The sequence below is a fragment of the Spinacia oleracea genome, chromosome 4 (assembly GCF_020520425.1).
Source record: "Spinacia oleracea cultivar Varoflay chromosome 4, BTI_SOV_V1, whole genome shotgun sequence".
Classification (NCBI taxonomy): Eukaryota; Viridiplantae; Streptophyta; class Magnoliopsida; order Caryophyllales; family Amaranthaceae; genus Spinacia; species Spinacia oleracea.
In genome coordinates this window covers 127,313,398-127,329,543 of record NC_079490.1, presented here as the reverse complement: position 1 = coordinate 127,329,543, position 16,146 = coordinate 127,313,398, and the positions used below count along the sequence as shown (strand labels likewise).

Genomic DNA, 16,146 nt, shown 5'->3' with positions numbered 1-16,146 from the left:
GTTTAAGTGGGAGCCCTTTTAGTCATAAACTCTTGATTAGGTCTACAAATCCTTAAGGTTAAAACAACTTGATTAGAATTAATAAGGACTGAATAATTTGTAGATTATTGGTGCCCTTGATTAATTGCTGCAAATATTTATGTGATGCATAACGTGTTTTACTAACCAGCTATATGGGCCATTCATGATAATGAATGGGTGAATGGTATATATTGTATATATGTTGTTTTGCAGGTTATGAAGTGACTAGTATGGCCCAAATAGGATAGAAAATATGGTCTGCGTACCATTAATTTGAATGTAATTGGTCTAAAGTACCAAAATTGGTTTTCAATTCAAATATGGTCTGCGTACCATCAAATAGTTGTAATTAATTTAATTATAGCTTATCCTATTTGAAAAAAATGGTGCCTCCCACGGAGATTTTCGAGACGAACTTTGAAGTTGAAGCTTCAAGATGAAGTCGGGCCATACTAGATCACATTTATCTTATGCATGCTTTAAGTTATTTATTGCTTTAAATATGTCTTAATTATGCATGAGATTGCGGCTTGATTATGTTGCATGATTAAGGATTTTAGTTCACTTAAAATCTAACCAACATAGTAAGAGCCTTAAGTTCCAAACTTAAAAATTGAGTTAAAAGGTGCCATGCCAAAATATACACTTGCTTGGATATCCTTTACATCAATCTAGTAATAGCTTTTTCTCAGCGATGTGTTACTTATTGGTTCTAAGGGGGCAAGGTACACAAATAATTGTGAGTACATGTTAGTTTTGGTGAAACTCAACGATATAAGTAAGGAGTCCTTTTATGTCGTGGAAAAATCGTTAGGTTTACCGAATAAGTTCTTAGACGTGCCTATCAACCAAGAATAGTTTCTAGACTATTAGCAAAAGGTTTTTGCTTACCTAAAATGTTTTAGGATTGAGTCGACAAACTGTGCTTAATTCTTCATTGGTTTTAGGATCATGGAATCATTCTACTCACACCAGCCGGAACAATAAATTCGAATAAAAAATGCCAATAACTTGTTTGAATTGCATGGTTGCTTTAATTTTCAAGTTATTATTCATGATAAATGTTTAGACTTTGCATGCTTCAATGCATGTTTTAATTATTGTTTATAATTAAATATCGTGCACTTCAGTAAATCCTTTTAGAAAGGTAATAGTAAATTTCCTCGATTGGTAGTGAATTCAAGAACGATTCACGGAAATGAGAGAAAATGAGCGATTTAAAATGTACGTTTCTTTTAGCGACTTTTATGGTTGTTTTCGAGTATCAAAGTCGAATGGAAAACCGATTGGTGCTTGTGAATTCAAAATACAATGTAGTTTTGAGATCATAAAGCATTGAGTTTAAACACTCAGCTTTACCAATGGTTAACAACCTAATATCTTTGTCCATTTAATTCTCGAATGAGTCTAGTCCCTAGACATTCGAATAGATTGATGCTTAGAGAACTTTAGAAGCTTCTGGTAAGATCATCTAGTTGAAACAGAATATTCAACATAAATAAAATGGTAAGAACTCTGTTGGAATGACATTGGACATGTCTAACAAAGTATAAAAGTCAACACTATAGAATTCAATTCTTAGGACTATAAGAAAGGGTACAAGAAATAGGAAAACAAGGAACAAATGAAAGGAATTTACGATTCCGTTTCTACCTATAAGTTTATGTTTAAAGAGAAGTGACCTAGCAATCAAACTTCCTTGGTATCATATACCGCTTGAGGTTCTTACTTCGGTAATGACTCAAACAATGGAAGCTAGGATACACTAGTGGCCTACAAGTGGGAAATGAAGCATGGCAATGCTACATTAGTTGTAGGGTCATCTGGTTTGTTTTAAGTCCTTTCAAGGCTGGAACTTAATGGCTATTTTGTTCCATAATCAACATACCTAAATTTCTGCTTCAAACACAGAAAGACTCACATTCAAGAAAAACAAAAATAATGTTTGTTTGTTTATTTATTTGAATAAAATGGTTATTTACGGGTTGAGTCAATATGCTTGATTAAAACAAACAACTCTTTAAAGAACTTTACTAGGTTCAAATCAACCCCTTGATTTGAGTTCCACTAATCTTTGGCATTGTTGCTTAGACCATATCAATAAGTTAACATTCAAAAGCTCTATTTTGATGGACTTTTGAAAGTTCATTGATTTCTAAATCAATTTAAGACAACTAGTCTTACTTGTTGAAAGTAACAAAAGATATGAACTATTGTTAGAACGCCTAGACAATAGAGTTCAAAGCTAAAGAAAGATTTTATGACTTTATTATTTCACATGGATTTGAGTAAATATAGGTTTATTTACTCAAATGTGATATAAGTTGAATCAGTTTGGCTAGTTCAAAGATTCAGAAGTATAAAATCCACTTGGCAAGAAATCATAAAGATCTAGGTTAGATCATGTTGATGATTACTTGAGACCAAATATGATCATCAATGATTGTGTGTTGTAATTTCATAATCTAGGTCCATAAGATATGGCATATCTTAGTTGGAATAATCGAAGTCAATTAGTTATTGATTCGATTAATGAAGAATCATAAAGACTTTTCCTATAATTTCTAAAACAAAATGCTCAACTACCACCAAACTAAACCAAATTCGTCAAAGCTATTGAAAAGTAATTTCAGAATAACTTTTCATAAAATATATCTAGAGAGTTGCAAAACTCAGTGGGAGCTTAGTGTTTGTCATTCGACAAACTATAGCCCAAATATAGATATATGTTTCATTGTGATTTATTCAAATGAGACACAAGGGTATTGTTTCTACCACGAATTTTTGAGAACATAATGTTTGTTTGCTCGAAATGATGTCCTTTTGGAGATTCATTTCCAAAATGACAAGTGGGAGAAAATAGACCTCGAAAGTATTCGAGGCGAACAACAAACATAAAACGGACAATCTGGAGGCTTTTCGAAGTTCTTTAGAAAATCCGAACACGTATTCTTTAAGGACTTTAGAAGTGGCTTTTAAAGAATAGACATCTCTTAGAAGACTTTACAAGTGCTTCAAGGAGAACAGAATATTCAAAAAACTTTCAAGTGGCTATTGATATTCTATTGTATGATGTTCTATACCCAAGTAGGCATAGAGTTCAAGTCACTGAAACTATGAGATTCTTCTATTAGATAGTGAAGAAACATGGAGTTCAGGTCACTGAAGCTATGCAATTCTTCTATTAGATAGTAAAGAAACCTACAACTTGCAGTCAAACTATTAATGAGTTTGTGACCTGTAAGAATGCTATGACGAAACCCAGATTCCCTAAAATGGTTAGAGGCCATATATAGACTCAAATGTTTTAAATGGTTAGAGGCCATAAAATATACTCAATGTTTTGATGACAAAATTGAAATTTTGTTGATTTGCAAGAATAGTTTTACACCTATTGGTTGCAAGTTTGTTTTAAGGATAAAAACCATCAAACATGAAATTGTGTTCACACACAAAGCTAGATTAGTTGCTAAAGGTTACAAGCAAATTCACGATGTGGATTGTGTTGAAACCTCATGCAAAATCGTAATGCTTAAGTCTATAATTCAAGCAATGATTGCATATTGGTACATATGGAAATTGGATGACAAAACATCTTCCTCAGTCAAATGTTGGAAGAAACTATGTACATGGTATGTCATAGGATTTGTGGATCCAAATAAATGCTTGAAAAGAAAAGCTAGTTTATAAAATCTAAGTACAGATTTAAGCAAGCAATTGGGAATTAGAACTATATTTTAGTGAAGCTAATAAGTATTTTAGTTTCATAAAATGTACATGATTCTTATAGATATATAAGAAGTTTAGTGGGAGTACATAAAACTTAATTGGTCCTATGTGTATCACACACATATCTCTCTATTGTGAAATAACATTCAAATGCTAATGACTTAGATTTGAAATTATTCATCAAAGATGGACCAAGGAGAAACTTAGTACATACTGGGTATTAAGATCTATTTACAAAGATCTTATATTAATGTTTTAGATTAAGTAATGGCATTTACTAAATCAAACACGAAATACTCCATTGGAGATATTCGACCCATGTGAATAAATCTAAGTAAAAGATGTCTGAACTATGTATAAGCGTTTACCAAGTTAAACATCAAAGGATCTAAGTAAGATTCTTAACCTATATTATATGTCAAAGAATTTAGCTGGATTTAGTATCTACTGAAACTAGACGAGCTAAACTTACATGAATAGAATTCAATTGGGAATTATTCTGCAAAAGAATTTATCATGTATGATATAATATGAGGATCGCCAAAAACGTATCGTATGACTTTAGGCATGACGAACATATACCAATCTCTATTGATCTAAGTGAAGATCAACTAGATTAAGATCAAGAATACTTATGGTACTTGAAAAAGTACATAGGAGTAGTTCTTGATTCAAGGAAATAAAGATATGCTAAATATTGATGCTACACGCATAAACACTGGCAAAGGATCAAGCAAGACCCTTTGGAGTTAACCATTGATAAGGACGAGCTATAGAGCATCGTGTTTTGAAATAGCAACATTGATTGGAGACCATGAGTTGTTGCGTGGGAAATTGAATATTAATTTCTATGTTCTAAGATACAGCTGGAAAGTCTTCCACATATCTGTGAACTGCTTGGATAAGTAAATCCAACCAAAGCATCACTAGCAACCTAAACAGTTGAAGTAGAAGTACTTATTGCCTAAGAAGCAATAAAACAGAGTTGTTTGTATTAATGAGTTCTTCATTGAACTTAGGTAGATCACATGTCTGCTGACTTGATGATTCTTCATTGAAAAATGCATAGAACCACTCTTGTAGCTGGACAGACTAGATCACAAAATAAACATACTCAGAAGATCTTATCATCATATCTCGAAGAACATTCGATGAAAAGGATATTAAGATTGGCAAAGCATGATAACTAAACCTATGCAACAAGTGAGAAGCAACACTCACATTGTAGCACTGGAAATCAAGCATAGCTTTGAATTCCATGAACTGTTTTAAAGATGGGTGTGAGGCCCATGGTTGTAAAACATTGGGGTTGAACATTTATCATATATGAAATGTATTTTCATATTCCATTTAATCTTGGTTTAGTATTAAATGATGAGTCCCTTCAATTTGAAGATATATTCAAGATAGACTGTCAGGACTAGTCATGTGACTAAGAAATGTCTATCAAGTGAACTTGAATGTCAAAAGTTGAAAATGGTCCCTGGTCGGAGTTTTCTATAAAATTGGACGCATAGAAAACGTTAGACGACTAGAATGCAAGATGACTAGTAGTTTTGTTTCTTGAACTATGTGGACATGGCAATGTCATAATCATTTGCATAGATACTTACTTTAGGAAGACTAGTATCGGACAGACCTATGAAACTTTACTGTAAGAGATGAAAATCTTTCATAAGTACATTTCATTAAAATTATTAGACACTAAATCCTCAATACCTGAGTGATTTGAGATTACTTGTTTGAGAACTGGTTACTTTGACGTTGACCAACCGTCGCACCGTAAAAGGAGGCTATAAAGGCAACGCTCAGGTAATCACCTATCAAACGAAGTCTAATCTCAAGATCGCAAGATTGAGATTGTCCTCCCATAAATCGGGATGAGATGCTTAAAAGTTGTACAAGGCCACTCGGAGAGCTAGAAACTGTGAAATGCATGGTCGTGCTCGGATGAATCATACGCTATAATTATCTGTTTATTTGATCAGTTGAACTCTGAAACCGAGAAACACCTCTGGACATAATAAGGATGACAACTCTTACCTTATGTTCAAGAGCAAGCATCGAGCGACAAAGGAATTAGGAAATGCACACTTGTCCCTAAGGACAAGTGGGAGACTGAAGGAAATAATGCCCTTGGTCCAAGTATGCATTCTATGTTAAGTCTAATAAATGCGGTTCAGTATTAATTAACAAGTTAATAATTCAGTGAGATCAAGTGAGCTGAATGCCTAGCTAGAGGCCGCTTCAGTTCAAGTGGAATTAATGATATTAATCCACAGCTTACTCTTGACTGAACCCGTAGGGTCACACAAATAGTACGTAAACGGATCAAGTATTTAATGGCATTAAATACTCTATCTATGGATATTCGGAATCGACGGATCTTGGTTTCAGTGGGAGCTAAGATCGTCACAAGCAAGAAATGAATACTCCGGAAACGATGATATTGCCGGAAACGGAAATATGGATCGTATCGGAAATATAAATATTATCCAAGTCGTAGATGTTGTCGGAAACGGAAACATGGTACGTATCGGAAAATATTATCGGAAATGGAAATATTGCCGGAATCGGAAATATTGCCGGAAACGGAAATATTGTCAGAATCAGAAATATTATCGGAATCGGAAAATAATTCCGGAAACGGAAATATTAAATATTTGTTCGAAACGGAAATTAATTCCGGAATCGGAAATATTAAATATTGTTCGTATCGGAAATGAATTCCGGAATCGGGAATTTAATCGGAAGCGTATCGTACGAATTAGCATCGGACGAGGCCCGCTAGACGAAGGCCCAGCACGAAGCCAGGCCATCGCCCAGCGAGCCGCACGCAGCAACGCACGCCTCGACCAGGCCCAGCACAAGGCCAGGCCCAGCCAAGGGCGCGCGCGCGCGCAGCACCGCACATGGGCTGTGCGCCTGTCGTGGGCCGCAAGGCCTGCGCGGGTGCACGGCTTGTAAGATGCGTGTGCGGGAAATCCTAATCCTATTAGGATTTGTGCAAAGATTAAAATCCTAATTCTATTAGATTTGCTTTGTTATTTAGAGTCCTAATAAAGTTCTAATTAACAAATCCACATCCTAGTACAATTCCTTTTCCATACTCCTATAAATAAGTGCCTAGGGTCACAATTTATGTGTACGATTGAAGTATTCTAAAGGGTAAGTTTTTGAAAGAAAAATCAGCCATACACTTGCAAACACATAGCCGAAATTCCTAGTAACCTTAAGGGCGATTCTAGTTGGTCTAACTTGAGGCGGATCCGGACGTACTGTGGACTATCTACGGAGGGACGACATTTGGAGTCCTAAAGACTTGTTCTTGTTCGGTTCGGGCGCAGCTAGGGAAGGCACGCTGCAACATGTATGCATCTATTCTATGCTAAATGATTATGTGAAAATAATATGCTTTCCTGGCTTTATGGTTTTTCCGTATGATTTATGAATTGTCATATGTATCATAACCTAACAGCGTCCACCCTCAGCGGACAGGCTCGCCCACCTTCAGCGGGCGGGGTCTGCGTCACTAACCACGTAGGTCCTTAGTCGCTGCAGCGTTAACTTTTCCGGGTTTATCCTTTTCCAAAAATCAAAGGATGGTTTATCTTTTTCCAAAAATCAAAGGATGGTTTATCTTTTTCCAAAAATCAAAGGATGGTTTATCTTTTTCCAAAAATCAAAAGATGGTTTCCCTTTTCCAAAAATCAAAGGATTGGTTTTCCGCTTTTTCAAAAAAGAGCGATGTGCTGGATTTTCCTTCGTTTTACGTCCTATAAAAATAAGGGGGTTTTCTCGTTTAGCTAACCCTGAAAATGAGAATCTTTAAAAACATTTTACCTTGTGATTGGGCTTGTCCAGGCCTAGTTACACTTTATATCTGTGATTTCGAAAACATCTTTAGATACTTCCAATGCCAAAGTGAGGGATTTTCTATACTATCGGTTAACAGATTCCAATGACATGTGAGGAATATGGTAACAGTTCAAGTGATGACCCTTAAGTCAAATGTTATCACTCGGGGGCTCGTGAGATCCTCGCAAAACAGGTCACATACACCATGGCTTGTGTGACGCACTCCGTCTAGTACTTTGACCATCGTCTCATCTCGAGACTCAGTCAAAGTGGGGGCTAACTGTAGACACCTACTTTTGTCTCCATTCCCGAAAGGGAAGGTTCGATGATGAGAACATAAATCTCCACTTGGCAACACATCTCCTATAAAATAACGAATCTCAATCACCCTTTCATTTCAGCCAAAACTGCTATTTATAGAAACCTGCTAGGAATAGTAACCGCCATAAAAGGTAGTTGTTAAAAGTGGCAAAGTCATAAAAGATAGAAACCTGTCAGAATTAGGTGTTGCACTCCAACATAAATCCTAAAAGAGATAGAATTCACATTCTTGATATAATTCGAAAATAAGAGTTACGTATTAATTAAATTCCTAACGAGCCTAGAGTTCGTATCGGGCCCAGACGCATTCCGTCATAAAGTTAATACGCATTAAAAGACTCGGATGAATCTCAAAAGCTCCGTATTCTAAGAGTCCAAATCTGACAAAGAACTCGGCCCATATCCCATTTTCAACGCCTGGATCTGGGCGCTGAAAATGCCTGGGGCCGTTTTATCTCAGGATTCTTTTTGGATCCGTATCTCGAAAATCTATCTTTCCACACAACCTTTCCCTATAAATACAGCCTCAAAACCGACGTGAAGAGGACACACAATTGCATAACCTGAGTATTGACTCTAGCCTTAAGCCTAAGCCTCACGCTGCGAAATTGATCTGGCGTTATGTCGCAATCGACCCAAAAGTCGAACAGAACGCGTCCTGCCCCTGTAGCTTGATGAATTAAGCCTAAATACTGGAACATTGCTTAGAAACCCAAGATTCGTTAAATAAAAGGAGAAATAACAAAGGCAAGTGGTTAGTTTTCTGAGAACCACAACGCACCTCTCAAGGGTGTGTTGTAATGTGTCCCTCGTATGATTTAATCGCTTTCATCACCCTTTTATAAAATTGTCAAACTATTAACTTGATTGATCTATCACGCCTAATAAGATAATACCTTGGACAATTGAATTATCATGCTAGGTACCTTAAATCAATCTAAATAAGATAATCACGATCGATTTAGTATTATGTGTTGCATATTGCTAAAATAAATTCAGAATAGTTTAATAGTTTAACGCATGTCCCTTCAATTATTTTTGCTGAGCTAGTAAGGATAACCTACCTCTGGAGTATTATCAATGAGCACTCCTCTCGGTAGTTACAGTCCCCCGAACTCTCAATCTTTGCCCTGCGGGTGTACGTTGAGCGATCCCCACACCAGGGATCACAAGGGAACCTATGGCCGTCGTGGTCGAACATAATTGCACTCCCTTTATGTCACGATAACCGGGTTTTGTCAGTTTTTCTCATTGTCGTTAAAAACTGAATGGCGACTCCTATATTACTAGTCGATTGGGTGTAAACTCACAGGAAATCCAACTACACTTGATCTGACGACGTCACGCCCACGACGGACGAGGTCACGCATTAGCCTCGTGCTTTTTCGACCCCCTCACACCCCCTTATTTTTTTTTTCATGTCCATCAAACCTTTACATCAATTTTCTCAACCATCACACATAAAACGTTAAACCATGTTATTAATTTGACTCTATATTTTTTATAAATGAAACAATATTAATATAATAATTTTGTGTTTTACATTAAATAATTGCCCGTAAAAATTATAGGGGCCCAATATCTGTATTTTAGCACATGGCCTCCAAATTGTCGGAGACGGCCCTGTTGTCAAGCCCGCTACCATTCGCTCTGTGCTTAGCATTTCATTGTCCAAATCTTGGCCCATTCATCAGTTGGATGTCAAGAATACTTTCTTACATGGTCAATTGCAGGAAACTGTCTACATGCACCAGCCTATGGGTTTTCGGGACCCCTCCCACCCAGATTATGTGTGCTTGCTCAAGAAATCTCTCTATGGTCTTAAGCAAGCTCCGCGGGCGTGGTACCAAAGATTTGCTGATTATGTCTCTACTATTGGTTTCACCCACAGTCGGTCTGACCACTCACTTTTTATTTTTCATCATGGTGCTGAGACAGCTTACATTTTATTATATGTTGATGACATCATCCTCACTGCTTCCTCTAACGTCCTACGACGTCATATTATGTCTCTTCTCAGCTCGGAGTTTGCTATGAAGAACTTAGGTCCTCTCAGTTACTTTCTTGGTATTGTTGTGACCCGTCATGCCTCTGGTCTATTTCTATCACAACGCACTTATGCGGAGGAGATTATAGAGAGAGCGGGTATGTCAGCTTGTGCACCTGTAGCTACTCCTGTTGATACTCATTCTAAGCTCAGCGCTGCTTCATGAAGGAAATAATGCCCTTGGTCCAAGTATGCATTCTATGTTAAGTCTAATAAATGCGGTTCAGTATTAATTAACAAGTTAATAATTCAGTGAGATCAAGTGAGCTGAATGCCTAGCTAGAGGCCGCTTCAGTTCAAGTGGAATTAATGATATTAATCCACAGCTTACTCTTGACTGAACCCGTAGGGTCACACAAATAGTACGTAAACGGATCAAGTATTTAATGACATTAGATACTCCATCTATGGATATTCGGAATCGACGGATCTTGGTTTCAGTGGGAGCTGAGATCGTCACAGGCAAGAAATGAATACTCCGGAAACGATGATATTGCCGGAAACGGAAATATGGATCGTATCGGAAATATAAATATTATCCAAGTCGTAGATGTTGCCAGAAACGGAAACATGGTACGTATCGGAAAATATTATCGGAAATGGAAATATTGCCAGAATCGGAAATATTGCCGGAAACGGAAATATTGTCAGAATCGGAAATATTATCGGAATCGGAAAATAATTCCGGAAACGGAAATATTAAATATTTGTTCGAAACGGAAATTAATTCCGGAATCGGAAATGTTAAATATTGTTCGTATCGGAAATGAATTCCGGAATCGGAAATTTAATCGGAAGCGTATCGTACGAATAAGCATCGGACGAGGCCTTCCGGACGAGGGCCCAGCTCGAAGCCAGGCCATCGCCCAGCAAGCCAAACGCGCGCCACAAGCCCAGCCAAGGCAGCGCCCAGGCCTACCGCAAGGCAGGCCCAGCGCGCGCCAAGGCCGCGGCTGCGTGGGCTGCTGCTCGCACGCACGCGCATGGGCGGCCCATCGTGGCTGCCGTGTGTGTGTGTGTGAGTTTGTGTTCATGCACGATTCCTAAAACGTGCAGAGTTCGGTTAATGATTAAATTCCTAATTCTATTTGATAAATTAATTAATTAGAGTTCTTGTAGGATTCTAAGTTTAATTAATTCGTATCCTAATAGGATTCCAATTCTCTTTCCATACCCCTATAAATATGTGGCATGGGTTCACAATTTATAACGAGTTTTAAAAGTATTCAAAGTGAGTTTTTGAGAGAAAAATTCAGTCACACATCTTGCTCAAAAGTGCCGAAAATTCTAGTACCTTAAGGGCGATTCTAGTTGGTCAATCTTAAGGCGGATCCGGACGTGCTGTGGACTATCTACGGAGGGACGACACTTGGAGTCCTAAAGACTTGTTCTTGTTCGGTTCGGGCGCAGCTAGGGAGGGCACGCAACAAAGAGTATGCATCTAAATTATGCTATATGATTATGTGTAAATAATGTGTATTCCTGGGTTAATGGTTGTTTCCGCATGATTTATGTAATATCATATGTATCATAACCTAACACTTCAGGGTCCCCTTGCCAGGATCCCACTCAGTATCGCAGTCTCTCGGGTGCTCTCCAGTATCTCACTTTCACCAGACCCGACATCTCTTATGCCGTCCAGTAGGTATGTCTACATATGCATGATCCCCGTGACGAACATATGCGTGCCTTAAAACGCATTATTCATTACATCCAGGGCACACTTTCTCTTGGCTTGCATCTATACAAGTCCTTCACATCTAGTCTCATCTCCTACACGGACGCCGACTGGGGTGGTTGCCCAGACACGAGGCGTTCCACTTCAGGGTATTGTGTATTTCTTGGGGATAATCTCATCTCTTGGTCGTCTAAACGACAACCCACTCTTTCCCGATCTACTGCTGAAGCAGAATATAGAGGAGTGGCTAATGTTGTTTCCGAATCTTGTTGGATTCGCAATCTTCTGTTGGAACTCAACAATCCTATTCACAAGGCTACCCTGGTTTACTGTGACAATGATAGTGCGATTTATCTTTCCGGCAATCATGTTCAACATCAACGCATTAAGCATATTGAGATGGATATACATTTTATGCGTGAAAAGGTTGCCAAAGGACAAGTTCTTGTCCTTCATGTCCCGTCCCGCTATCAGATAGCTGATATATTAACCAAAGGTCTTCCGCGCGTACTCTTCAATGATTTTCGGGACAGTCTCAGCGTACGAGAACCTCCCGCTTCGACTGCGGGGGTGTGATAAATATAGTGTATATATTTATTTATAGCAAGTACATAATATTGTAACCCTAGCATATTTTGTATATATACTCACGCTTATCAATGAAATAATTCAACCATTATTTCCTACACAATAATGTTACTAGCTCAAACAACCTAGTGTTCGGCTCGTTTAGGCTCGGGAACAACTCCTTCATGTTCGTTAATAATCTCGTTTAAAAGCTCGTTCAATCAAGTTCATATTAAATTTCTAAAAATATATATATTTATAGTAAATATAATAAAGTATTAAGAAACAACATATCATTAATATTATTCATATAACTATGCTGAAATTAAGGGTAAGAAATCAGCTATATACTAGTATATTACCAAAACCATTCAATCAAGGATATATTAAAATTCTTAAAGGTCAAAATCTTGAAGTTCATGTTTTTATGTTCTATAATTTTTTAAAATAATATTACGTTTATTAATATGATCGTTTAAAGTCGATCTTGCTTGTTTATTAAGGCTCGTTTGTTAAAAGCTCGTTTATTAAGGCTCGGTTGTTAATAGCTCGGCTCATATCGAGCTTGAAATTAAACAAGCTACTCGTGAGCTAAGCTCGAACAACAAAAAACTTAAACGAGTCAAGCTCGAACAGGAAAAATGAAAGCTCGGTTAAGCTCGGCTGGAGAATTGTTAAATACGGGTCTGGGCCGCACCCGTCATCAAGAGAGAGAGTCCACTTAACAAGTCCAAAGGAGGTTCCACCTTAAACCCATATGACAATTAAGGGAATAGCCTCTTGGCCTTATTAAGTGATTAACTTTCTTCTCTTTTGTCAATGTTGAACTCTCACACGTAATGTTTCGATCAGATCTTAACAAGAATTTATTACCAAGCTTAGCTTGAACACTCAAATACTCTACTCGACTCGTTGACATCCCTAGTTGTATTTACTTTATACGCATAGAAAGTACAAAATCTTAAATGCCCGAGTTCACTGAATAAAATCTGTACGTTATTTAGCAACTTAAAAACTTACAGTTTATGACATTTTTAGTCTACATTCAATATTATAACTCCTACTACAAAACCACTTGATAACTGAATAGATTTTTGTATCATCAAATTGTCAATCTATGTGTTCAAGATCGAATCCTCCCGTTTTCATTAAACTCAACATCAAACATGACCTCAGGCTACAAGCCTTTACATAACAAGATAGGCGCAATGTAGGTTGATGTCGATTCATGATTGACCAAATAGTTTTTTAACTCCGGCTTTCTGTTCAGAGGTCAACCGAGTAGGGAACTTGATGTCAAACTTGATCCTCAGATTTCCCCTTTTACTTGGTTCTTTTGGTAAAGGCATTCCTTCCTTTTGGACAATTTCCTCGTAGTTTGGATGAATAACATTATTGTTGATAGGGATAGTAAGATTTCTGCCATCAAGGGTTGTTAGATGGACAGTGTAACCTGTTAATGCTTCAACCAATGATATCTTCTCAGTAACAACTAAGTCGTTGCCATCTCGAGTGAACACCTTGTGTGGCTTCTCATCAATTACAAATACTAAATCTGCTGCGGATATTCCTGGCTGCTCGTTTCCTTTCTCAGGGAATGTAACCTTTGTTCCCTTCTTCCACCCAGGCTTTATTTCAATGGTTAGAATTTCTTGTACAGGCATAGTTTTCCTGCAATTTTACGAATAACAACTCGGAACAATCAATATGTCATTTGTGATTTTATTCCTGTTAACTGTTTATGTTTCTCACAATCAAACAGTTTCATCACCAAACTAAATACGGACTATTTAATTATAAATGTTAACTTACCCACTCGCATCAGCAATCTCTCTTGAAATTTTCATTTTCTTAGTAGTCCCCTTGTATAGGTCTTCTAAACTGCAAGGCAATTTGCTCTCAATAGGTGGTGCCTTCCGAGGAGTGCTTTGAAAGTGCATTGGGTGGTCGCCACCACCACCATTCTCAGCAAAATTTCCAAAAATGTCATTACCAAACATACCACTTGAGAACCTAGAGCCTCTCATGCCACCGCCACCACCACCACCACCGCCACCAGCAGCACCAAACGGGCCTGAAAACCCGAAGAATTCAGCAAATATGTCATCCGGGTTTCGTGAACTGAACCGGAACGAAGTAGGCCCATCTCCGGCTGAGAAGAATGTCGCACCACCAGCGGCATCTGGTGGTGGTACTCCACCCTTGAGGCCTTCTTCTCCATACTGATCATAAACTGCCCTCTTCTGGGGATCACTTAAAACCTACAATTCATTCATATAAGCAATCATACATAAACCCAATAATTTATTAAGATTAACTTCTTAAGTTTACACTTCTAAATACTTGGGCATTGTCATAAAATAAATATATTCAATTAATTATACTTTATAATCAAATATTTACACGTATGCGCATTACCGTCTCATAAATCACAAGAGTATTAGTAAATAGATTAACCAGTGGACAATGCTTCGAGAAACCGTATGCATATTCCTACGATTAGGGAATCCTTCTTATAGCCTTCCAACACCAAAGATCAAATTTTTATTCCTTACCCTCTCTGTTTTAACAACTAATTAGTCAAATTAATTCAAACAACTCACCCATCTTCTTAAATTTAATGTAAAATTCATACAAATCACCCGTCTTCTAAATCATTAGCACTAATTAAACAAATAATTCAACCAAAAACACACATTTTTTAACATTCTAATTGGATTAATATGATTCAATCAGATTAAACAAAACACCCAAGAAAAAAAAGGGGGATTCCCAATGATCAAAACCAGAAAACTTACATCATAAGCCTCAGAAATCTGCTTGAATTTAGCTTCGGCTTCCTTCTTATTAGTCGGATTCTTATCTGGGTGCCACTTCATAGCTAATTTTCTGTAAGATTTTTTCAAATCATCATCATTAGCGTTCTTATCAACCCCTAAAATTTTGTAATAATCAACCCCCATTTTCTGTAAGATATCTTCACTTTTTTTTTTTTTTCTCTGGGTTACTCTGCAACAAACAGTGTTATCGCTGTTGGGTTTTCTCTGTCGTGTGAAGAATGTATTTGGTTAATGTTTGAATTAGATGAAAAGGGTGGATTTATATTGGTGAGAAATCATAATATTAGAGAAATAATTCAAAGGGGATTTCTTTTGATTTTGGAGGATTTGTAGAGTTATCTGGAAGGTTGGGTTTGTAGAAAGTTGTCGAAGATTCCAGAATAAACCGTTGTGTTTTACGGGGTTTATGTGATTGCATAAGGGCAGAAGTGGGTTACCGATTTACCGTGCCCCGGATTACTTTCGCGTGTTCAAGTCATACCAGATTATCATCAAAACCATATTTGCTGAATTATTAGAGTGCTACTTAGAAAATCTAATGGTTTCAGCCAATAAAAAATAAGATTTTTAATTTATTTTTGAATTAAAAAAATTGAGTGTCAAGTAGATAATTAATTAGATGCCACATAGATATTTTAATTAATTAATTAATACTCCCTCCGTCTCTTTTTGTTTTTTACGTTTTCCTTTTTGGGTGTTCCAAAATGTTCTTTACATTTGCTTTTATATTATACATAAATGATTTAATATTCTATTAAAATTTGTGTACAATTATTATTTTAACCAATTAAATCCATTGGGTCATTTAATGTCTCACACTTTTCCATTAGGACATTAACTTTTTCTCATTTTTCCAATATAAGAATTTTGATAAAAGTGAAAACATTATAAATAAACGTAATTTTTCTCGTTTTCATAAAAATCTAGAAGAATCTCAATGCACATTAATTAATCGTTAAAACGCGTGCAAAATACCAAACGTAAAAAACAAAAAGAGACGGAGGGAGTAATATATACAACTCAATCTAAAATCAAACACTCTAATAATAAAAAAATCTGAAATAAAATTATCATAAATCAAACAC

The 16,146-nt window shown here is 36.8% G+C and overlaps 1 protein-coding gene across 1 annotated transcript; it reads right to left on the bottom strand.

Annotated features, from left to right (window-relative positions):
- Positions 1–13,195: 13,195 nt before the first annotated feature.
- Positions 13,196–15,447, bottom strand: LOC110799777 (uncharacterized). Its single transcript, XM_022005044.2, has 3 exons — positions 15,020–15,447; positions 14,034–14,482; positions 13,196–13,892 (listed from the first exon to the last, which is right to left on the bottom strand). Exons 1-3 carry the CDS (start codon positions 15,182–15,184, stop codon positions 13,448–13,450), a joined length of 1,059 nt encoding a protein of 352 aa, XP_021860736.1. The 5' UTR covers positions 15,185–15,447; the 3' UTR covers positions 13,196–13,447.
- Positions 15,448–16,146: the final 699 nt, after the last annotated feature.

Coding starts and splice junctions, on each gene's coding strand:
- LOC110799777 (XM_022005044.2), bottom strand. CDS start 15,184: ATGGGGGTTGATTATTACAAAATTTTAGGGGTTGATAAGAACGCTAAT. Junction 14,483..15,019: donor AGATTTCTGAGGCTTATGAT/GTAAGTTTTCTG, acceptor AATGAATTGTAG/GTTTTAAGTGATCCCCAGAA. Junction 13,893..14,033: donor GAGATTGCTGATGCGAGTGG/GTAAGTTAACAT, acceptor GTAAAATTGCAG/GAAAACTATGCCTGTACAAG.